The sequence below is a fragment of the Coregonus lavaretus genome, assembly GCF_964263955.1.
Source record: "Coregonus lavaretus genome assembly, chromosome: 31".
NCBI classification, from domain to species: Eukaryota; Metazoa; Chordata; class Actinopteri; order Salmoniformes; family Salmonidae; genus Coregonus; species Coregonus lavaretus.
This window is the reverse complement of record NC_140018.1, coordinates 2,023,715-2,048,760: the sequence shown is the minus strand read 5'-3', so window position 1 is coordinate 2,048,760 and position 25,046 is coordinate 2,023,715. Positions and strand designations below refer to the sequence as shown.

Genomic DNA, 25,046 nt, shown 5'->3' with positions numbered 1-25,046 from the left:
CATTTAGTCATTAATATAACTGGCTGTACCACTGTCATTTAGTCATATTAATATAACTGACTGTACCACTGTCATTTAGTCATAATAATATAACTGGCTGTACCACTGTCATTTAGTCATACTAATATAACTGGCTGTACCACTGTCATATAGTCATATTAATATAACTGACTGTACCACTGTCATTTAGTCATATTAATATAACTGGCTGTACCACTGTCATTTAGTCATAATAATATAACTGACTGTACCACTGTCATTTAGTCATATTAATATAACTGGCTGTACCACTGTCATATAGTCATATTAATATAACTGGCTGTACCACTGTCATTTAGTCATAATAATATAACTGGCTGTACCACTGTCATTTAGTCATAATAATATAACTGGCTGTACCACTGTCATTTAGTCATAATAAATCATGATAATATAACTGACTGAGGTTGAAATTGAAAGGTAATATATAGTAGCTAGATTTTAGAAATGATAACTGTTGACATGACAACATGCATACATTTGCGGCAAATAATGTCCAATTCAACTTCTGGATTGAGATTAATTTCATTTGTTGACATACAGAAGCTCATGCACTGCGGGTGTGACCCACCTTGCCGCCGATGGCCACAGGCCTGTCGAAGATGCCGTGCATGCCCAGGATGGCAGACTGGGGTGGGTTGATGATGGGCGTGCCGAACATGGAACCGAACACTCCTCCGTTACTGATGGTGAAGGTCCCCCCATCCATGTCCTCCACAGCCAGCGTATTGTTACGAGCCTGGACACAACACAGGAGTCAGTTCTGCCTTTATTCAATGCCATTTGTTTTCATCGATCTCCCGTTTGAAGAACTTCTTGGCGCCGTTTATCACAGGGTGGTGTCATCCTATTGATGTTGTGACTAAAGGCACAACCTTAAACCGTAACTGTTAGATCTTATTGTGTTATTGACTGTATGTTTTTGTTTACCCCATGTGTAACTCTGTGTAGTTGTTGTTTTTAATCGCACTGCTTTGCTTTATCTTGGCCAGGTCGCAGTTGTAAATGAGAACTTGTTCTCAACTGGCTTACCTGGTTAAATAAAGGTGAAATAAAATAAAAATGGTCTACAACAGTGACTCATTCATCCCATTCAAACAAAGCGTTGTACCTTCTCTCCCAGACCGTTGATGGTTTTCTCAATGTCAGCAAAGTTCATTGTCTCTACGTTGCGAATAACCGGTACAACCAGTCCCTGGAGAAGGGGAGCAGATGAGACCACATTTACAAGCAAGAAACCCAGACTTTTCTGGTTACATTTGTATAGAATTTTCACCCAACAAAGAGAAAAGAACACCAGCACAGAGAAAAGAACACCAGCACAGAGAAAAGAACACCAGCACAGAGAAAAGAACACCAGCACAGAGAAAACAACACCAGCACAGAGAAAAGAACACCAGCACAGAGAAAAGAACACCAGCACAGAGAAAACAACACCAGCACAGAGAAAAGAACACCAACACAGAGAAAAGAACACCAACACAGAGAAAAGAACACCAACACAGAGAAAAGAACACCAACACAGAGAAAAGAACACCAACATAGAGAAAAGAACACCAGCACAGAGAAAACAACACCAGCACAGAGAAAAGAACACCAGCACAGAGAGAAAAGAACACCAACACAGAGAAAATAACACCAACACAGAGAAAAGAACACCAACACAGAGAAAAGAACACCAGCACAGAGAAAAGAACACCAACACAGAGAAAAGAACACCAGCACAGAGAAAAGAACACCAGCACAGAGAAAAGAACACCAACACAGAGAAAAGAACACCAGCACAGAGAAAAGAACACCAGCACAGAGAAAAGAACACCAGCACAGAGAAAAGAACACCAACACAGAGAAAAGAACACCAGCACAGAGAAAAGAACACCAGCACAGAGAAAAGAACACCAGCACAGAGAAAAGAACACCAGCACAGAGAAAAGAACACCAGCACAGAGAAAACACCACCAGCACAGAGAAAAGAACACCATCACAGAGAAAAGAACACCAGCACAGAGAAAAGAACACCAACACAGAGAAAAGAACACCAGCACAGAGAAAAGAACACCAGCACAGAGAAAAGAACACCAGCACAGAGAAAAGAACACCAACACAGAGAAAAGAACACCAACACAGAGAAAAGAACACCAACACAGAGAAAAGAACACCATCACAGAGAAAACAAAACACTATGCTCTACGGTACAAGGAGCACTAGCCCATGATCAATCAAAAAGAAAATAAAGAATACAACTATTTCATGTTTAGATTTGGTCAAGCCTCCCACCCATTAGCCCTGGACCCAGACATGACAATTAGGGGCAGTTACAAAAAGCATTAAGTTAAGAGAATATAATGTAAAGGTCACATGTCCTCGGTGCCTTACCTTGGGAGTGGCCACAGCCACACTGATGTCAACATAATCCCTGTACACGATCTCTTTGGTTGTATCATCAATCACTGGGGAGGGGAAAAAGACAAACATGAACATCATTCTCACATTTTGACTTCAATGCTGTGTCTGTTTCATTTCATCCATTCTGGGGTCTCTGGTAAAGAAATTCAGTTTGAGACTTGTAAGAAATTATGAGCTGTCACAGCAACAGAATCCCATATAACTTCATCAAAGCCCATTGACTTTAACATGTAACGATTGAAATAAGTCTCTGTGGTGTTGGAAGTAGGGTTGCAAAATTCTGGTAACTATCTGAAAACTCCCTGGTTGGAGGATTCTGGATTTCCTGCTTATTCTATACTGATTCCGGGAATCTTCCGGAAGTTACTGGAATTTTGCCACCCTAGTTGGGAAAGAGAGAAGTGTGAGTCTGTAAAGAGTCTTACCTCCAACAGAGATAGAGGTAGTCTGTGGGTAGAGGGGTAGTCTGTGGGTAGAGGGGTAGTCTGTGGGTAGAGGGGTAGTCTGTGGGTAGAGGGGCAGTCTGTGGGTAGAGGGGCAGTCTGTGGGTAGAGGGGCAGTCTGTGGGTAGAGGGGCAGTCTGTGGGTAGAGGGGCAGTCTGTGGGTAGAGGGGCAGTCTGTGGGTAGAGGGGCAGTCTGTGGGTAGAGGGGCAGTCTGTGGGTAGAGGGGTAGTCTGAGGGTAGAGGGGTAGTCTGTGGGTAGAGGGGCAGTCTGTGGGTAGAGAGGCAGTCTGTGGGTAGTCTGTGGGTAGAGGGACAGTGTGGGTAGAGGGGCAGTCTGTGGGTAGAGGGGCAGTCTGTGGGTAGAGGGGCAGTCTGTGGGTAGAGGGGCAGTCTGTGGGTAGAGGGGCAGTCTGTGGGTAGAGGGGCAGTCTGAGGGTAGTCTGTGGGTAGAGGGGCAGTCTGTGGGTAGAGGGGCAGTCTGTGGGTAGAGGGGTAGTCTGTGGGTAGAGAGGCAGTCTGTGGGTAGAGGGGTAGTCTGTGGGCAGTCTGTGGGTAGAGGGGCAGTCTGTGGGCAGTCTGTGGGTAGAGGGGCAGTCTGTGGGTAGAGGGGCAGTCTGTGGGTAGAGGGGCAGTCTGTGGGTAGAGGGGCAGTCTGTGGGTAGAGGGGTAGTCTGTGGGCAGTCTGTGGGTAGAGGGGCAGTCTGTGGGTAGAGGGGTAGTCTGTGGGCAGTCTGTGGGTAGAGGGGCAGTCTGTGGGTAGAGGGGCAGTCTGTGGGTAGAGGGGCAGTCTGTGGGTAGAGGGGCAGTCTGTGGGTAGAGGGGCAGTCTGTGGGTAGAGGGGTAGTCTGTGGGTAGAGGGGTAGTCTGTGGGTAGAGGGGCAGTCTGTGGGTAGAGGGGCAGTCTGTGGGTAGAGGGGCAGTCTGTGGGTAGAGGGGCAGTCTGTGGGCAGTCTGTGGGTAGAGAGGCAGTCTGTGGGTAGAGAGGCAGTCTGTGGGTAGAGGGGCAGTCTGTGGGTAGAGAGGCAGTCTGTGGGTAGAGAGGCAGTCTGTAGGTAGAGGGGCAGTCTGTGGGTAGAGAGGCAGTCTGTGGGTAGTCTGTGGGTAGAGAGGCAGTCTGTGGGTAGAGGGGCAGTCTGTGGGTAGAGGGGCAGTCTGTGGGTAGAGGGGCAGTCTGTAGGTAGAGGGTCTTACCTCCATTGACAGAAGGCTGGTCCATGAGAGCGTGTGCTGAAGCCTTAACGAAGGCTGACATGAAGCCCAGCTTGATGTTGTGTCGCTTCAGGAAAGCATCTTTATGGAGCTTCCTCATCTCCTGGATGTTACTACGGAGGGATGGGAGAGAACCACCATTACAGGAGGGTGTGAGGGATGGGAGAGAACCACCATTACAGGAGGGTGTGAGGGATGGGAGAGAACCACCATTAAAGGAGGGTGTGAGGGATGGGAGAGAACCACCATTAAAGGAGGGTGTGAGGGATGGGAGAGAACCACCATTAAAGGAGGGTGTGAGGGATGGGCGGGAACCACCATTAAAGGAGGGTGTGAGAGATGGGAGAGAACCACCATTAAAGGAGGGTGTGAGGGATGGGAGAGAACCACCATTACAGGAGGGTGTGAGGGATGGGAGAGAACCACCATTAAAGGAGGGTGTGAGAGATGGGAGAGAACCACCATTACAGGAGGGTGTGAGAGATGGGAGAGAACCACCATTACAGGAGGGTGTGAGGGATGGGAGAGAACCACCATTACAGGAGGGTGTGAGGGATGGGAGAGAACCACCATTAAAGGGAGCTTCCTACTGGGTGGTCATTTGGTGGACAACAACAACATTTACAAGAGTAAAAAAAGACGCCATTTGTTAAGTGTCTATATCTGTATGTTTGCAACCGCTGTTGGCCTGGAACCACTTGACCGTAGGGGATGAACGAAGTGGGATTGAACAGTACCTCATGTCTATCTCGTTGAAGGTGGTGAGCATGGCACAGGTCTCCTGAGCCTCCTTCAGCCTCTGGGCGATCCTCAGCCTCATACGATTCATCTTCACCTGGAGGAATAATAAGACAATTGGTTGGGAGCACCTGTTTGGTTTCTCAATAAACAAACAGCAAGACACTTCTCTTGGTTTGAAACCAGCCCAAGGCCTTTCCCTGCTATTTCATCTTGTTCTGTTAGCATGGAAGTGTTGACCTAAAGCTGACCTGGTGTGGAGAGGTCTCACCCTGCTATTTCATCTAGTTCTGTTAGTATGGAAGTGTTGACCTAAGGCTGACCTGGTGTGGAGAGGTCTCACCCTGCTATTTCATCTAGTTCTGTTAGTTTGGGAGTGTTGACCTAAAGCTGACCTGGTGTGGAGAGGTCTCACCCTGCTATTTCATCTAGTTCTGTTAGTATGGGAGTGTTGACCTAAGGCTGACCTGGTGTGGAGAGGTCTCACCCTGCTATTTCATCTAGTTCTGTTAGTTTGGGAGTGTTGACCTAAGGCTGACCTGGTGTGGAGAGGTCTCACCCTGCTATTTCATCTAGTTCTGTTAGTATGGGAGTGTTGACCTAAGGCTGACCTGGTGTGGAGAGGTCTCACCCTGCTATTTCATCTTGTTCTGTTAGCATGGGAGTGTTGACCTAAGGCTGACCTGGTGTGGAGAGGTCTCACCCTGCTATTTCATCTTGTTCTGTTAGTATGGAAGTGTTGACCTAAGGCTGACCTGGTGTGGAGAGGACTTACCCTGCTCTCTGTCCTGGTCCCATGAGCTGCTGCTGGTACTGGTACTGGTGCAGTGGGCTTGACCGCAGAAACTAGAAAGAGAGAGAGAGCAAAAGACAGACTTTATTATGCAAAAAAGCTTATAATGATCAAAGTGTTAGTTAGACCCCCTGCTTAAATATATATATTTTTATAATTTCACTCAAGTTAACATGAATCTGATGTACGTTTGTAACAGTTGAGCAGCTGTCGTACCAGGTTTGGCGTGGGCTACTTGTGTGGGCATGGCGACAGGGACGGCGGCCGGGGCTGGGACAGAGGCGGCCGGGGCTGGGACCTCCGCTGCTGGGACAGAGGCTGCTGCTGCAGCTGACCGGAGAAGAAGAGACATTTAAAATCCTGATTGTGTGATTTTCAGATCATCTCCTGATACGAATGACAAGTTGGTACTATGTGTATGACGATGACAGGATCAGTTGGATGAGAGAGACGAAAGGGGGAGAGAGCCTACCTCCTTTTTTGAGTTTGAAGAGGGGATTCCCGGCCTCTACCCTCCCTCCATCTGCCACAAGCAGCTCCGTGATCACACCGGCCGACGGAGATGGCACCTGCAACGAGGTCTGAGAGAAAATGTATTCTTCTTATCAAACAGTTGGTGAAATTACAAACTCACTACATTTCAGCATTTGATAGCTCGCCTCCTCTAAATATCTGATCATCAATGCCATTTCTTTATTACACAAATTGCTTTTTAAAAACAGTCATGGCTCTATTTTGTATTCCATTATAATTTGTGACTTCTTGGTGTATACAGTACCTTATCAGTCTCGATCTCACACACCACCTCATCCTCTTTTACTGAATCTCCAACAGCTGGAAAATACCAAAGGTAGGTGTTACTAGGTAGGTGTTACTAGGTAGGTGTTACTAGGTAGGTGTTACTAGGTAGGTGTTACTAGGTAGGTGTTACTAGGTAGGTGTTACTAGTTAGGTGTTACTAGGTAGGTGTTACTAGGTAGGTGTTACTAGGTAGGTGTTACTAGTTAGGTATTACTAGGTAGGTATTACTGTCCTACACTAAACCTCAATGGGAACAAGATACTAAATTGGAGCTGGCTCCACATAAAAAAGCCAGGACACCTACCTTTCTCCCACCTCACGTCCCCTTCTGTGATCGACTCAGAGAACGGAGGGGTGTTGACGATGACAACTTCATCCCCTGATGGAAAACAAAAACGTCAGAGTGAGATTTTATTTAATACAGCGACTTGTTTTAATACACAGGTCCCAGAAGGCAGACGAGGCTGGGGTTTGAAAACTTACTGTGTGCTGCGGACGTCTTGAAGTATCTGATGCGGAAGACGCCAACGGATGACAGAGATTCACATCTAAAACACAGAAGAAGAAAACACGTTATTATGTAGCAGCCTATGGAGTAGCCCGTTTTAAAAACAAGTGGCTTAAAACTAAGTGCAACACACATTAAAGAGACTGAAACGTATTCTCTGCAGCAGACAGAAATGCATGGGACGTCTTGAGATTTTTGTTTGTCAGCCTGAGGCAAAACATACTGAGATAAACCCAGGACAGGGAGGACACTTACAACTGACTGTTCCTGTAGACAACCCTGTTGCCAGCAGAGAGGCCTTCAAGGAGATAGAAGAGAGAGACAGAGAAAGAGAGACAGAGAAAGAGAGACAGAGAAAGAGAGACAGAGACAGAGAGACAGAGAGACAGACAGAGAGAGAGGGAGAGAGAGAGAGAGAGAGAGGGAGACAGATAGAGAGGGAGAGAGACAGAGAGAGAGGGAGAGAGACAGAGAGAGAGGGAGAGAGAGACAGAGACCGAGAAAGAGAGACAGAGAGAGAGGGAGAGAGAGAGACAGAGACAGAGAGACAGACAGAGAGAGAGGGAGAGAGACAGACAGAGAGAGAGGGAGAGAGAGAGAGAGAGAGGGAGAGAGAGAGGGAGAGAGACAGACAGAGAGAGAGGGAGAGAGAGAGAGAGAGAGGGAGAGAGAGAGGGAGAGAGACAGAGAGAGAGAGAGAGAGAGAGAGAGAGAGAGGGAGAGAGAGAGAGAGACAGAGAGAGAGACAGAGATATATTATTATAATAATTATTAACAGGGTGATAACCATGGCTGCCACTGTTGAGTCAGTCTTCTTGAGAACCCTGGCCCGGGCGAATGCATTAACAGCTCCTTGATGATGGGGGCATATTTAACCACTCACTGGCCCTTCAGTGCTCTTTGATACTTAATGAACATTACAGTCTTCTGAGCCATGAATCACCATCCATACAGAACATGTTTATTCAGATTTATAACGAGGAACAAAGGCCTCTGATCTTACATTAGTCCTGTGTGGGCCGTGTTCATCAGGCACACAACGGAACAAAAACGGACTGAAACGGGGAAGGGCTTACATGGACTTGTCCAATGAGGAAAGCTTGTTTTTGTTTTCCGTTGCAAAACGTTTTGTTTTACGGTGTGCCCTAATGAACAGGACCCTGTACTGCTTAACCCTGCAGACACAGAAAGAGAACGGCCCACTCACCCGAAGCAGTCCTTCCAGCCAGCACATTATTCCCCTGAAAAGAAATGCGAAAGGGGGGAAGATAAATATCCTTTCAATTGAATTCTTCGCTGGGCTGTTTCATAATCAATCGGCCTGCATCTTCATTCAATATGTTTGGTTGCATAATGGGAGTTTTGAATTTGTAGCAGATGAGGCAAAGACTGCGCAGGTGTGCTTAGATTAAAGATCTCCATGATTCAAACAAACAGCTTTGTTCAAAAACACAAACGAAGAACTGGGGGTGCGTTCAGTTCAGTTCAACATTTGCTACGTTGCTTGATGGTTTGTACCGAACAACACGTTTCCCCCAAAACGGTGCGCACCGTTCTTCAACAGCCCTTTAGGGACGTTTGCTCCTGTTTGGTGGGTGTGGTGAGGTGTGGGCTGATCTATATGGGTGTGACTGAAATCGGATAACTCGTGCAGCACACCGTACACAATAGCCCCTCTGGGCCACCATAATCACAACGTTTTTCAACAGGATGTTCAGTACCATTTCCATTGAATGTAACGGCGCGCACCGTTCTGTCGTACTGAGAACACCCCTGCATCTCAGTATAACGAGACAAAACATCTGGGTCTACTGCTTGCCACCACGTGTTCCTGAATTCAGACATGAACTAATAACATAGCTGGAGTTCAATGCCACAGAACTGACACAGTGAATGAGTCACCTTCGACGCACATGTTATCCCCCTCTTTCCTGCACCTTTGATATACATGTTATCCCCCTCTTTCCTGCACCTTTGATATACATGTTATCCCCCTCTTTCCTGCACCTTTGATATACATGTTATCCCCCTCTTTTCTCTTGAGTGGCAATCCTTGGGAGGTGCTGAATAGGCATTTCTTCAGTTGCTTGTAAATGTTTTATTTGTTCCTTTTTGGAAGTACATACTGGCCGTAACGGGACTAAATGAAGATAGTTACTCAGCGAAACTGCTTATTTGGTGCATAAAAAAACATATTGACATAACGCTTGCAGAGATGTCTAATGGGAGTTTGAATCTGAGCTTCCTGGGCGTTAGAGATGCCTAACGCCCAGATACTCGGGCAACACTGGCCATGGCATAGGTTAGCTAGTTACTTTGTTCGTTGAATTGCATAGAATTCTACGTCGGGCAGAAATGCGCGTTTGGATCAGGAACTTTTCCTCTCATGACCTCTACAAGCCCGAATGCTGAATAAAATGATACTTTACCGGTTGTCCGTGTGGTTGGTCCTTTTGCAGGTAGGAATGTGAGACCAAATATCCACAGAGTAGTGTTATCAACCCGACCTTCAGTATGCTGGTCTGTATATTGTTTGTATTTCTGTTTTATTTATTTTTTCAATACTGATGCAATTCTCACGTGACAAACACTTACACAATATGGCCGAGCCGAATGAATGGAAAACACTACCAGCTGATTGCAAGGAAACCCGCTTCTGTCCACTACATTCGGCTATTGTTTACATATTGTGCATGAAGTGGAATTCCTCAACAGATTTAAAATACAACTGACAGAAACTACCAGCACAGCAAAAAGTCGGGTAAACATCACGTTCCCGTGGATACCACCTCCTACCGCCAAAAGAACCAACAGCATGTAAACCAGTAAAGTCTTTCTAAATATCATTTTATTGAACATTCTGTCTTGTAGAGACTATGTATTGCGTCTTTTTTTTTTTTTACAGGGACTTCTTTCAGACTATCATGGTAACAGTCTTTGTTCCAGCAGATAGGTAGTGGTGTAACTTGGTGTAGTGAAAGTGGGGAAGCAGAGAGAGAGCTGTAGCTGAGGAACGCTCAACGCCGTTATCTTATATCGAGTTGTGTATTGATAACTGTGACTTCTTAGTCAGTCGATACTCGTAAAAAAATATCAATTCTGAAAAAGCTTACCTGCACCTATGTTTGTCATTTACAACTGCTCTTCTTCCGCGGGGTGCTGAAATTAACACTTAATACATATATAAAAACGTAATAAAAACATGTATCGAATACAACCACCGACGTCTTCCTCGATATAAGAGACCGGAGTTTAGCGTTCCTCAGCTAAGAACAGATGAACTCCACACATGACACCTTCATGCCTGGCATGACACGGGCTATTTCTGGCGCAAGTTTCAAACAGAGGTCAGCTGTAAAATACACCAGAAACAGACAAACGAACTGCTAGCTGGGGAATATCACTGCAGCCTATGCAATGATTGTTGTGGCTCAAGTGTATGTCTTGACAATCCTGAATGTGTACAACTAGTTACTACCTAGCCATCTGCGGTATTAAATGAGTGTTGCATATACCTGACATGTCACTGTGTGAACTGTGCCAGCTCACGCCTGTTAATTTGGAAACCCACCATGGATTCTAGAGGACATCTATAGCTAGCTAGTTGACTAGTTAGCTAGTAATCTTATGGATAGTTAGGCTAGCTACCTTACTAGCTAGCTAGCTACTTAGCTAGCTATTCTTGTAACGCCAACCAGCAAATCCCAGTAAAAAAAAAATAATAATAATACCATAATGCTAACTAGCTAATGAGCTCAGATAGCTAACTATAGCTATCTAGTTAGTTTAACCGATTTAGCTACACGTGACAGTCCGATGGGTCTTTAAATAATTTAGCTAGCTAAGCTAACGGTTTTGGTGATATTCCTACTAACTAAGCATATCCAAAGACTTATATTTCATAATGTATTGAGGGTGGGAAAACAAGCCATTGAATTAGTTAGACATAGGAGTAGGAGGGGTGTCATTATGTCCTTGGGTTCGGGTGAGGCCTATTTCCTGCTAACTATGGCCTTCAAAAAAAGCCTTGCCGAACCCAAAGATTCGGTACATGGGAAATTGAATTGGTATTCCTCTCCTACCTGACTTAGCGCAGACAGAGAACGCCCAAGTGTCCGGGAAAGACATCGGGAATGCGATAACATAGCTTCGACAGCGGTGGCAAACCGACCAAGGGAGTTGTTACGAAGGTCTCCGGGGTGACAGGAGAGCCGGTCACGAATGGTCTGCGCCGACCGGAAGCGATTAGGGACAAACCAATGTCGTTTTAATGATAGGGGAGGTAGCTCATTCCTAGTTGGCCTGCCTACACTACTACAGTCTGAACTTTAGGATGCATTTTGTTGTCTAAAATATTAAACATGATAAATCATGTTATAATTATTGAAGGAGCTAATTAATTCAATCGTATTTTGTGATCAATGTATGGAAATAAAAGGCTAAATAATAAACATGCGCCATTCAAAAACATGCGATGTAATATTGTGCAAACCAAAATTAGGAAATGTTTTTTTCTCATTTCGTTCCCACAGAGGCTGATGGTACGAGCTAATTGATAATGAGTTTGCTTTAATTATAGGGTGCCACGCCCCCTCCTTGTGTGGATTGATGGGGTTCTATGAAATACAGCATTGCCCTGTTTATAATAACCCTCCTCTCCTGTGGCAAGCGTAAATTCTGCTCTCTTCTCTGGACAGCTATCTTCACTCTGAGCGACAGGTAGGCAGACATTCTTTTCTTGTTTGTGTCTGTGGGATCTTAGGAAATAGACAGGTGAAATGTAGGCAATAGTCTGTAACATAATGTTCTCAACAACAATAATGATTTTTGAAAGTAATAGGTCAAATATGTTTATATTTTTTATTAAAAGAAACAGTGTGATTTAACTATCACTAACTGTAAGTCGCTCTGGATAAGAGCGTCTGCTAAAATGACTAAAATATAAAATGTAAAATGTAATATTCTATGAGTCTACATCATTGTTGCACACTGTGAATACAGATATTGTTGTCTGGTAGATTTGACTTCACAAAACGTATAACTTTCAAACTGCTGTTAAAAACGTACAAAATTTAATAGTTATTACCAATGGCCAAATTATAGATTATTAATAAATACTATAGCAGATCTGCTAAATATAGTTTTATCATTACAATTATATGTTGTTTTCTGGGGGAAATAACTTCACATTTTGCAGTATTGATGGTTTTCCATGAACAATATTGTTTTCCTTTACAGATTTTAGTACAAATGTGCCTAATTTCTAAAACCGTTTGTTCAGATAAACGACATTTGTCTTTATTTTACATGAAGCATGAACCCAAGTCTTCTGGACCACAGCATGCATAATTTTCCCAGCAGTACCTACCCAGAGGACAGAGCAGAGAATCCTTCCTCCTTTCTACACGACAACACATACAACTCGTCCACTCCTCCATCCTCCTCTCACTCAAGCGCAGGATCCCTTATCTCTATGCTCCTACAGAAAACCATTGAGAGTAAACGGACCCTCCAGGAGGGCACCGCTGCATATTACCACCCTGACGCTCATATTTCCTTCTCTGCCTTGACGAGCGCTAGCCTGGCGGATCATCACAGCAGCACTTGTTCCAAGAGCAGCAGCGCCACCATGGAGCCTCTGTCTCCAGCCAGCCAGGCATCCACCGGGGTCAGCCCCACTAGAGTCAGCCCCAATGGGGCCGGGTCGACCCAGGACTGGACCCTGGAGCTGGGGGACAGACGCCGGGCGAAGCGTGCCAGAGTGGAGAACATCATCAGAGGCATGGCAGGCTCTCCTCCCAGTCCCGGTGTTCATTGTACAGATGAGGGGGAGACCACTCCAACCAGTGACCTTGAGAGTGAGACAATGGAAAACAAGCAGGAGAATAAGAGGAAACAGAGGGTGCCGCAGCACCAGGACCTCCTGAGGAAAGGGGGCGCTAGTGGGAAGAGTACGGACGAGGGCCATAACCTGAGGAAGCAGCTTCAGACCATGCAGATGCTCCTGGGTCAACTCCAGGCCAGGTTCATCCAAATCTACGAGTACCAGACTGAGTCTGAGGACGTCAGTGATGGGGCGATTTCAACAGGTGTGATGGAGGATGACCACCAACGTACTTGGTTCAAAGGATACCCGGAGACAGAGGTGTTCATGGACCCTTACAGTGAGTTTAACAATGGAAGGCCTTTAGATAAAGGTCATCTGGGATGTAAGAATCACAAGCTAACTGACTACATCCACTCAAACCCAGACAAAGAAGACAAACTCCTAGCAGATATTCTCAAGTATGAGCTCTCCAGAGCCATAAACTCTAGCGTTGACTCGATTTTCAAAAACACATCACATACTTTATTCAAGTCACCACAGCTACACGTCGAGGATGGGGGAATGGTGGAAACAGACGATGAGACCATGTTCCTCAGCTCTCACGAGCCAGCGTCATCATCCACCCATGTAGACAGCATGTCACGACTCCCCCCATGTTCCAAGAGTGGTATAGCCCAACAACTACCAGAGATTCAAACCGAGGCTCTATCTCTGGTTGTTCAAAAGCCTGCTTCAATTTCTCGCCCATGTTCTCTAAACTTAACAGTGAAAAGGCCTCTCCATTTCCACCAGCCCTCCCTCCTATACAACCACCCCACTGCCCTACAGGAAGACCACCAAGTACTGGACAACCTCAAACACAACAGCTACCATCAAGATACCTTCGAAGGGCTCCAGTGTAGACCCACTACCACGGGTCTGCCTACCCCAGAGATGGTTGACTTATTGTGGGATCCGGTCAAAGTGAGGTCCAAGGTGACCTCCAGGCCACCCAGGAGTCCTCAGGCTCACCACCCCATGGCCACAGGGCATCATGTGCTTCTGGACAGTATCGGTCTCCCTCACGTCAAGATGGAGTGTGGTAGCTTCCAGAGCAGGGTGAAGAGGACCTCATATGTGCTGAATGTATCCTTTCAAAAATAGTGTTATTTTTTCTAAAAAACATTTAGGTGTTTTACCACTTTATTCAGACAGTAAGGACATGGGATGAGGAGACAGGCGGGTGGGAGAAACAGCGGGACGGGATTCGGACCTTGGTCTCCGGTCGGGAGTCATACAGTATTATGTGACAGGGAGTGTTTACTACAACACCACGGCTCTGCACAGAGATTTTACTATAGAATACTACTATATACTTTTACATTGATTTAGGGAATCTGTAATATTACAGTTAGTCAGTGAATCTGTAATATTACAGTTAGTCAGTGAATCTGTAATATGAGTGTTACATGTTGTGGTCAAGCATGATCTGGGTTTTTCAAATGCCTGGCATTTCCACCAAAATGATAGATCCTTTGGTTGGCTTTCTTTAGTGAGGCAATTGGCTTCAGGTACGATGAGTCATATCAACAATACTGTGCCTAAGAAAGATGGCCTTTCTTTGAGGTTTATCTAAGTGTCTCATAATAACCATTCTCTGCCCACATGGATAGTCCGTAAACAAAAATCAATCCTCTTTCCAGGAGTACAATATCTCTGAGGCTTGGGCTAGCATTAGCAGTACCTGTGGTAGGATGCACTTCAAGGATAATTTCCCCTTTTGATCTTGTGATCTCTACTCCTAAGGCAATTGCTTCTACCATCTGAGTGTAGTCTAATGATTGCAGGACAGAGAAAAACACTGACGTAAAATAATACCAGTCTTTGATAATAATTGTCAGGATTCAGGAACAGGAGCTTTTTTTCAACGGTAGTAATATTGAAGTAGAAGTGTAGCGATAGTGAAAACAATCAGAGTATCATCAACATCATTTTCTTTAGGAATACAATATATATTTTCTTCCATTCATATTATTCTGATGTATGCATGACTTGAGTACAGTACGTATTAGCTCCTTAACCTTAGTATATGTAGGAAGGTCTGACCACACACCATCTGAAGAAAGCCAAGTTGATGTTCTTCTATTCTCGCTACCCTAGCTCTAACGTGCTCACAACCTTTTTCTCCGATGTCCAGGTAATGAAATACACTACATGACCAAAAGTATGTGGACACCTGCTCATCGAACATCTCATATTCCAAAATCATGGGCGTTAATATGGAGTTGGTCCCCACCTTTGCTGCTATAACAGCCTCCGCTCTTCTGGGGAAGGCTTTCCACTAGATGTTGGAACATTGCTGCGGGGGACTTGCTTCCATTCAGCCACAAGAGCATTAGTGAGGTCGGGCACTGATGTTGGTCGATTAGGCCTGGCTTGTAGTCGGCGTTCCAATTCATCCCAAAGGTGTTCGAAGGGGTTGAGGTCAAGGCTCTGTGCAGGCCAGTCAAGGTCTTCCACACCGATGTCGACAAACCCTTTCTGTATGGACCTCGCTTTGTGCACGGGGGCATTGCCATGCTGAAACAGGAAAGGGCATTCCCCAAACTGTTGCCACAAAGTTGGAAGCACAGAATCGTCTAGAATGTCATTGTAGCTCAGTTGGTAGAGCATGGCGCTTGCAACGCCAGGGTTGTGGGTTCGTTTCCCACGGTGGGCCAGTATGAAAATGTATGCACTCACTAACTGTAAGTCGCTCTGGATAAGAGCGTCTGCTAAATGACTAAAATGTAAATGTGAAAAATGGTATGCTGTAGCGTTAAGATTTCCCTTCAATATAACTAATGGGCCTAGCCCGAACCATGAAAAACAGCCCCAGACCATTATTCCTCCTCCACCAAACTTCACAGTTGGCACTATGCATTAGGGCAGGTAGCGTTCTCCTGGCATCCGCCAAACCCAGGTTCGTCCGTCGGACTGCCAGATGGTGAAGCGTGATTCATCACTCCAGAGAACGCGTTTTCCACTGCTCCAGAGTCCAATAGCGGCGAGCTTTACACCACTCCAGCCGACGCTTGGCATTGCGCATGGTGATCTTAGGCTTGTGTGAGGCTGCTCGGCCATGGAAACCCATTTCATGAAGCTCCCGACGAACAGTTCTTGTGCTGACGCTGCTTCCAGAGGCAGTTTGGAACTCCGTAGTGAGTGTTGCAACCGAGGACAGACGATTTTAAAGCGCTACACGCTTCAGCACTCGCCGGTCCCGTTCTGTGAGCTTGTCTGGCCTACCATTTCGTGGCTGAGCCGTTGTTGCTCCTAGACGTTTCCACTTCACAATAACAGCACTTACAGTTGACCTTGGCAGCTCTAGCAGGGCAGAAATTTGACGAACTGACATGTTGGAAAGGTGGCATCCTATGACGGTGCCACGTTGAAAGCCACTGAGCTCTTCAGTACGGGCCATTCTACTGCCAAAGTTTGTCTATGGAGATTGCATGGCTGTGTGCTCGATTTTTATACACCTGTCAGCAATGGGTGTGGCTGAAATAGCCGAATCCACTAATTTGAAGGGGTGTCCACATACTTTTGTATAGATAGTGTATACAGATTTTACATGTTTATAAATGGTGTGTTTTATATCCAGAGAATTATACAGATTTTAATGAATGACCTTTTACTATGGTGTAGAGTGAATACCTGAAATGTTGAGATAGAATCCCCTCATTGAAAACAATCACTGAACACATAACTGTGGGCAATTTGCTTTATTCAAATAGTTCATACATGATTTATTGACATATTTACAATGAAAGCAGAAACAGTGGGATGAACAAAATTATCACACACACACACACTAAAAGCAACTAAATTAAACCTACATCAGAGAAAGTGAAAATAACCCAGAAATAACTAATCGCTCATTTAAAATATAACTTAGAACGTACTCACCCAAACTCTTTTGTTTATTTGTGTTCCCATACAGCTCACTCGCTGTATCATGTCCCAGCTGATTAAATGGTTCAGCAACTTCAGAGAGTTCTACTATATTCAGATGGAGAAGTTTGCCCGTCAGGCCCGAGTGGAGGGGGTGAACAGCGTGGGGGATGTAACAGTGGGAAGAGACTCTGAGCTCTTCAGAGCCCTCAACATGCACTACAACAAGGCCAATGACTTTCAGGTACTGTAAATCTCTGTGTCCATTTCAAATCGTACGACCATCCTCTCATCTCGCGAGCCTACATTCTGGTTCGCTAAGCGGATTGAATCCATCGCGCTGCTCATGGACTTCCAACTCTCTCGTGTATTTTTTAAGACACGTCTTCATCCCTTTTACGCCTCCATTGTGCTCAGCTGGATTCCTGTACAGACAGTCAATTTGATCGAAACGTAAGATGGTATGCACAACACGTTGTTTATGGGTGGTCGGCGTGTACAACAGGTATGTTAGCGGAAGTCTTAAGCACAGATTCTTTTTTAGAGCTTTATATATCTGTACAAAGTCTACAAAGATCAATGCGGTACGGTGAGTTGAAAGCACACACACAAAACACTTTAAAATGGGCCAAAGGTCAATAGGCCCGGCAGATATAAAACCTGTGAGTTCAGAGGGGTGGAGTTGGGGAGGGGGTTGATTACATTTGATGTTGCTTACTGTGTCTGATGTCTTGTTTGCTAATGCTGGTTGGAGAATAGAATATGATTTGGATTAGTCCATCAACAGAATTAACTGTTTATTCTACTCTGATTTCTTTACATGAACTGTAACTCAGTAAAATATGTTTTATTGTTGCATGTTGCGTTTATTTTTGTTCTGTGTAAATAAAAACAAATAAATCAGGTCTGAAAACTGAAACTAAACTGATTTTCAAATACAAATCTAAGAACTAATAGAAATAATAAATAATATAAAAACACAACTATAATAACCTTCCATGTTCCATATCATGATGTCATCATACAGTCCTTGGTCTGTATAGGTTAGAGTTATAGTGTTGATATCATGGATGGTCAGTCCTTGGTCTGTATAGGTTAGAGTTATAGTGTTGATATCATGGATGGTCAGTCCTTGGTCTGTATAGGTTAGAGTTATAGTGTTGATATCATGGATGGTCAGTCCTTGGTCTGTATAGGTTAGAGTTATAGTGTTGATATCATGGATGGTCAGTCCTTGGTCTGTATAGGTTAGAGTTATAATGTTGATATCACGGATGGTCAGTCCTTGGTCTGTATAGGTTAGAGTTATAATGTTGATATCACGGATGGTCAGTCCTTGGTCTGTATAGGTTAGAGTTATAGTGTTGCTATCATGGATGGTCAGTCCTTGGTCTGTATAGGTTAGAGTTATAATGTTGATATCATGGATGGTCAGTCCTTGGTCTGTATAGGTTAGAGTTATAGTGTTGATATCATGGATGGTCAGTCCTTGGTCTGTATAGGATAGAGTTATAGTGTTGATATCATGGATGGTCAGTCCTTGGTCTGTATAGGTTAGAGTTATAATGTTGATATCATGGATGGTCAGTCCTTGGTCTGTATAGGTTAGAGTTATAGTGTTGATATCATGGATGGTCAGTCCTTGGTCTGTATAGGTTAGAGTTATAGTGTTGATATCATGGATGGTCAGTCCTTGGTCTGTATAGGTTAGAGTTATAGTGTTGATATCATGGATGGTCAGTCCTTGGTCTGTATAGGATAGAGTTATAATGTTGATATCCTGGATGGTCAGTCCTTGGTCTGTATAGGTTAGAGTTATAGTGTTGATATCACGGATGGTCAGTCCTTGGTCTGTATAGGTTAGAGTTATAATGTTGATATCATGGATGGTCAGTCCTTGGTCTGTATAGGTTAGAGTTATAATGTTGATATCATGGATGGTCAGTCCTTGGTCTGTATAGGTTATAGTGTTGATATCATGGATGGTCAGTCCTTGGTCTGTATAGGTTAGAGTTATAGTGTTGATATCATGGATGGTCAGTCCTTGGTCTGTATAGGTTAGAGTTATAATGTTGATATCCTGGATGGTCAGTCCTTGGTCTGTATAGGTTATAGTGTTGATATCATGGATGGTCAGTCCTTGGTCTGTATAGGTTAGAGTTATAATGTTGATATCATGGATGGTCAGTCCTTGGTCTGTATAGGTTAGAGTTATAGTGTTGATATCATGGATGGTCAGTCCTTGGTCTGTATAGGTTAGAGTTATAGTGTTGCTATCATGGATGGTCAGTCCTTGGTCTGTATAGGATAGAGTTATAATGTTGATATCATGGATGGTCAGTCCTTGGTCTGTATAGGATAGAGTTATAGTGTTGATATCATGGATGGTCAGTCCTTGGTCTGTATAGGATAGAGTTATAATGTTGATATCATGGATGGTCAGTCCTTGGTCTGTATAGGATAGAGTTATAATGTTGATATCATGGATGGTCAGTCCTTGGTCTGTATAGGTTAGAGTTATAATGTTGATATCATGGATGGTCAGTCCTTGGTCTGTATAGGATAGAGTTATAATGTTGATATCATGGATGGTCAGTCCTTGGTCTGTATAGGTTAGAGTTATAATGTTGATATCATGGATGGTCAGTCCTTGGTCTGTATAGGTTAGAGTTATAATGTTGATATCCTGGATGGTCAGTCCTTGCATCCATAGCTCTGTCTATACATTTGAGTGGTTACATTTCTCGAGCCCCATCAGCTTTTTACCAAAATGGTGGCGGCTTTGTTTGAATTGCAGATTGACCATTTACATAATCTTACAGGTTGTGCCTTTTAATCTACAGGTCCCTGACAGGTTCCTTGAAGTGGCTGAGATCACACTGCAGGAGTTTTACGTCGCCATCTCTCTGGCCAGAGACTCAGACCCATCCTGGAAGAAAGCCATCTATAAGGTCATCTGTAAACTGGACAGTGACGTACCGGCCGAATTCAAAGCCCCCCTCACAGCATAGAGAAAGAGCCAGACGGAGAGGGAGTTTCATCCAGAATGGTTGGTTCTATAAGGTCATCTGTAAACTGGACAGTGACGTACCGGCCGAATTCAAAGCCCCCCTCACAGCATAGAGAAAGAGCCAGACGGAGAGGGAGTTTCATCCAGAGTGGTTGGTGCTGTATTGAAAACAAACGGTACGTTCCTGTATGGGGTCATGTACTGAATCTAAGCCTTGCTAAAACTACAAACAGCAGGACAGGGCACCTGGTATTTTAAGATATGGTCACTGTCGATGTTTGACGGTTCTGTAAGTCGCTTTGGATAAAAGTGTCCGGTAAATGAGCATTGTAACGGCAGCATTATCCATTTCCCATCCAGGAGGTCAGTCACGTGAAACGTACGGCTATACAGTAGACATAACGGGGTTTTATGTTCAGAGTAGGAGCATTGTAGAGCAAACTGCAATATACCATTTCAAATATTTTTTTTTTTAAACAATGTCTACCATTTTGATTGACATTTAGAGGCATGTGTTGCTGTAGGAGTATATCATCAAACCGTGTTGGCGCAGTTGTGAATGAAATGTTGTGTATTTTTGCTACATCAAATCAGATTAATGTAGCAATAATACAAGAGACCTTCATTTTTTACTTTTTCAGTATGCAGAGAGCACTGATGGTTTCCAAACCGTTGTAAAGAAACTGGACAGACAACAAAAAAGCACAAGCCACACAAAATCCTTTAATATACAATGGCTGCAGTCTTTCTGTCAGCATGTTTCTCATTCTACTAGCATGGTGTATCAGAACAATGAAACCTGTATAATGTACCAAACCTGAACTGGATTTACATTGACATCACCCCTGATACTGGAATGGACAGGAGATACTTTATGGTCATCAAGGGAACCACAATCAAAAGTCAGTATCACATTTTGTTTAATATTTTTTTTTTTACTAAATACCAATTAATGTTACATGTATACTAATAATGTGATGTGTCTTCAAGTCCAAAATGTACAGTGCAGTCTGTACAACGATCCCATTTCTCTTCAAAAGACGTGAAAGGAAGCGCTTTAATTAAATATTCAGTACATGCTACATGGATTCTGCTAAAGGAGAGACTGCCAGGACATTTGACTGTTAGCAACATTCTTTAGTCGGCGGACTTCAGACTAGTTTACGTCACACAGCTTCTTTCACATCAATATACTTACCTTGACGTCTCTGTTCCAGCCATCAACACAGGAAAAGGAGCTGTCAAAAGCTCCATATTGGATATTTCAATCAGACATGATCTCAAACATGACTTGTGGGTTTCTCTTCATACATCCCAGCAATGCTAGTTGATTCCCCCCTCCAGTAATACTGTGGTGATCTGTTGTGAGCATCGCCAGGAAATCACAGAGCCGTAGTGTAACGCCTCTCTAGATCTGCCTACAGTAATGACTCTCTCTACAGCTGCCTACAGTAATGACTCTCTCTACAGCTGCCTACAGTAATGACTCTCTCTAGATCTGCCTACAGTAATGCCTCTCTCTACAGCTGCCTACAGTAATGACTCTCTCTACAGCTGCCTACAGTAATGACTCTCTCTACAGCTGCCTACAGGAATGCCTCTCTCTACAGCTGCCTACAGTAATGACTCTCTCTACAGCTGCCTACAGTAATGACTCTCTCTACAGCTGCCTACAGTAATGACTCTCTCTACAGCTGCCTACAGTAATGACTCTCTACAGCTGCCTACAGTAATGACTCTCTCTACAGCTGCCTACAGTAATGACTCTCTCTAGATCTGCCTACAGTAATGCCTCTCTCTACAGCTGCCTACAGTAATGACTCTCTCTACAGCTGCCTACAGTAATGACTCTCTCTACAGCTGCCTACAGTAATGACTCTCTCTACAGCTGCCTACAGTAATGACTCTCTACAGCTGCCTACAGTAATGACTCTCTCTACAGCTGCCTACAGTAATGACTCTCTCTACAGCTGCCTACAGTAATGACTCTCTCTACAGCTGCCTACAGTAATGACTCTCTACAGCTGCCTACAGTAATGCCTCTCTCTACAGCTGCCTACAGTAATGACTCTCTCTACAGCTGCCTACAGTAATGACTCTCTCTACAGCTGCCTACAGTAATGCCTCTCTAGATCTGCCTTCAGTAATGACTCTCTCTACAGCTGCCTACAGTAATGACTTTATAGCTGCCTACAGTAATGACTCTACAGCTGCTTACAATAATGACTCTCTCTAGATCTGCCTTCAGTAATGACTCTCTAGAGCTGCTTACAGTAATGACTCTCTCTAGAGCTGCTTACAGTAATGACTCTCTAGATCTGCCTACGGTAATGACTCTCTCTACAACTGCCTACGGTAATGACTCTCTACAGCTGCTTACAGTAATGACTCTCTAGAGCTGCTTACAGTAATGACTCTCTAGATCTGCCTTCAGTAATGACTCTAGAGCTGCCTACAGTAATGCCTCTCTAGATCTGCCTACGGTAATGACTCTACAGCTGCTTACAGTAATGACTCTACAGCTGCTTAGAGTAATGCCTCTCTAGAGCTGCTTAGAGTAATGACTCTCTCTAGAGCTGCTTAGAGTAATGACTCTCTCTAGAGCTGCTTAGAGTAATGACTCTCTCTACAGCTGCTTACAGTAATGACTCTCTCTACAGCTGCTTACAGTAATGACTCTAGAGCTGCTTAGAGTAATGACTCTAGAGCTGCTTAGAGTAATGACTCTCTCTAGAGCTGCTTACAGTAATGACTCTCTCTAGAGCTGCTTAGAGTAATGACTCTCTCTACAGCTGCTTACAGTAATGACTCTCTCTACAGCTGCTTAGAGTAATGACTCTAGAGCTGCTTAGAGTAATGACTCTCTAGAGCTGCTTACAGTAATGACTCTCTCTAGAGCTGCTTAGAGTAATGACTCTCTCTACAGCTGCTTACAGTAATGACTCTCTACAGCTGCTTACAGTAATGACTCTCTCTACAGCTACACACCAGCTAAGAAAATGTGTTATAGTAGGCCATAGCCAGCAACTGTCTGCCTTGGACAGGTCCTGTCTGCCTTGGACAGGTCATGTCTGCCTTGGACAGGTCCTGTCTGCCTTGGACAGGTCCTGTCTGCCTTGAACAGGTCCTGTCTGCCTTGGACAGGTCCTGTCTGCCTTGGACAGGTCCTGTCTGCCTTGGACAGGTCCTGTCTGCCTTGGACAGGTCCTGTCTCTAGAACCAGTCCATGAGCTACAGTACAGTCCAGAGCCGGACCAGCCAAAGGGCATTTCTGGCAAATGCCAGATGGGCTGGTCCATCTTTAGCCCAGTGGGCCTTTCTAAATGGGATGTTTTGCACAGAATGATCATTATTAGGTTAATAATAATAATAATAATAATAATAATAAGGGCCTCAAAGAAAAGAATGGTCCGGTGTGTTAGAAATGCCTGGGCCGATTCAGGTCCCAGTCCGTCCCTGCCAGAACCATATGGCTTTGGTACAGACCAGCTGTTTAAATTTGTTACAGAATGCCATTCTATGACCATTCACAACTACATTTTTTTACATTTTTAGTCATTTAGCAGACGCTCTTATCCAGAGCGACTTACATGAGCAATTAGGGTTAAGTGCCTTGCTCAAGGGCACATCGACAGATTTTTCACATAGTTGGCTCGGGGATTAGAACCAGCAACCTTTCGGTTACTGGCACAACGCTCTTAACCACTAAGCTACCTGCCTCCCCAGTAGAGGATATATTCTCTCAGATTGTCATAATTGATAATATTCACTTAGATGATCATAAAACCACTGCATCATAATCTCAAGATTGACAAATTCAGAAACAGACAGTCTGGATTATAGCTGTGTAGTCAGAATTTATTCCAGTCAAATTAGCAGTAGGAGTGAAAGTCGTGACACATTTTTGTTTTTAAATAGCGTCAAATAATGGCTGGAAAAGTTTGCCATTGCTAACGAGATCGTACTGTAAAAAAGACCGGTGACCGTTGTTTTGGCTTGCGTGCCATACTTATAGGGCATCTTTGTACAGAAAACAAAACCATAGGAACATGGCATTTGCTTCAGTTAGCAAGTTGATAGTGTAGAATTGACCTTTACCATAATCTTGATATTTTTGTTGTTTTACATGTAAGGGATGCTGTGTCACTGTCATGTCATCATTAAATCAGCACCAATATATATATATATATATATATATATATATATATATATATATATACTGTCAATTCAGTATTTGATTTGTTGGAAGAAACAGTGAATGTTAACTTTTTCATATCTCCAAAACCTTAGGAGAGTTTGAGAAATGCAATGTGAAAGATTTGGAATTAAATATAACAACTTGATACTATGTGCTGTGGTTTGATTGAGCTCTGAAAACTCATTTCATTTTGTCTTACACACCCCCCCCCCACCCCCCAAGCCAAGTATCTTGCTCAGGCCCTGCGATAGACTAGAGCTAAGTGCCTTGCTCAAGGGCACAATGGCAGCCAGTGGAGAAGAGGCCAGCACCCCTACGGTTGTCAATTCAGATCCCACTTCATCGCCTGGCCCAGGGCTTGAACCAAGAACCTTCCGGCTACTGTTCTACCACTCTAACCTTGGCTACATACCTCTTGTAACACAGTACGACCTCACAGACACAAACGCATCGGGAATGAAGGTTGTTTGAAATACTGAAATGTTCGTAACTTTGAAATAGACTTCACAAAAAAATATTTGGTTTGTATCTTTTGAGGTTGTACTGTACCTGGTCCACATGAAACAGACATCACAGAAGAATCTCCATGGCGTGGCCCACATGATCACTCACATGAGACACTCCTGGTTGTTTTTGGTGTGAAACCTTTATTGTTTCTTCAGTTTATTTCATAAAATAAGCAACAGTGCTAACATTACAGGTAGACATTACAGTATAAAATGAGAAGCATCGCTCAAGATAAACTGGTGCAAGAATTTACCATCGAAAGGATGAAGAAAAACAAAAAACAAAACATATTCAAAATGAAGATCAGTAATAAAATAATTGAACGCAAGAGAAAGCTATTCTGTATTCTAAAAATGGAATAAACAACTATGGCTTTCCTAAATGTCGACAGGTAGAATGAGTATTCTTCATGACTTTGTTTTCGAGAAACGGGTTAAGCATATTCAGTCTGCAGACCTAGAGGAAGAAAGAAAACTGATTGAAAAAAATATGCCACAAAAAGATTAAAAGTGACAATCTGCAATTGCTACATCCATCCAAATGAACTTTTCAATTAACGATCTTACAATAACAACATATCTTCCTTCGATTTATGATCCATGTCAAAATTTGGCAAACTCTAATATAGACATCTCGTCAAGGGATTAAAACTG

The 25,046-nt window shown here is 43.9% G+C and overlaps 2 protein-coding genes across 2 annotated transcripts in view; one reads left to right on the top strand and one right to left on the bottom strand.

Annotated features, from left to right (window-relative positions):
* The window catches only part of LOC311106739 (uncharacterized protein), a 57,220-nt gene that overhangs the window by 1,793 nt on the left and 30,381 nt on the right, over positions 1-25,046 (bottom strand). Inside the window, exons 23-36 of the mRNA XM_084149139.1 lie at positions 11,022-11,165; positions 8,147-8,180; positions 7,195-7,237; positions 6,915-6,979; positions 6,736-6,810; positions 6,409-6,464; positions 6,103-6,211; positions 5,847-5,960; positions 5,613-5,683; positions 4,837-4,934; positions 4,082-4,212; positions 2,416-2,489; positions 1,151-1,234; positions 611-778 (exon numbers count right to left, since the gene is read on the bottom strand). Coding sequence (XP_084005265.1) covers positions 611-778; positions 1,151-1,234; positions 2,416-2,489; positions 4,082-4,212; positions 4,837-4,934; positions 5,613-5,683; positions 5,847-5,960; positions 6,103-6,211; positions 6,409-6,464; positions 6,736-6,810; positions 6,915-6,979; positions 7,195-7,237; positions 8,147-8,180; positions 11,022-11,165 — 1,266 coding nt within the window. The remainder of the gene's footprint in view (positions 1-610; positions 779-1,150; positions 1,235-2,415; positions 2,490-4,081; positions 4,213-4,836; positions 4,935-5,612; positions 5,684-5,846; positions 5,961-6,102; positions 6,212-6,408; positions 6,465-6,735; positions 6,811-6,914; positions 6,980-7,194; positions 7,238-8,146; positions 8,181-11,021; positions 11,166-25,046) is intronic.
* Positions 12,254-20,527, top strand: LOC311106501 (prospero homeobox protein 1-like; the record flags this gene model as incomplete). The annotated part of the gene is made up of 4 exons (XM_084148849.1): positions 12,254-13,891; positions 14,841-14,942; positions 16,728-16,922; positions 19,522-20,527. 4 exons carry the CDS (start codon positions 12,254-12,256, stop codon positions 19,687-19,689), a joined length of 2,103 nt encoding a protein of 700 aa, XP_084004975.1. The 3' UTR covers positions 19,690-20,527.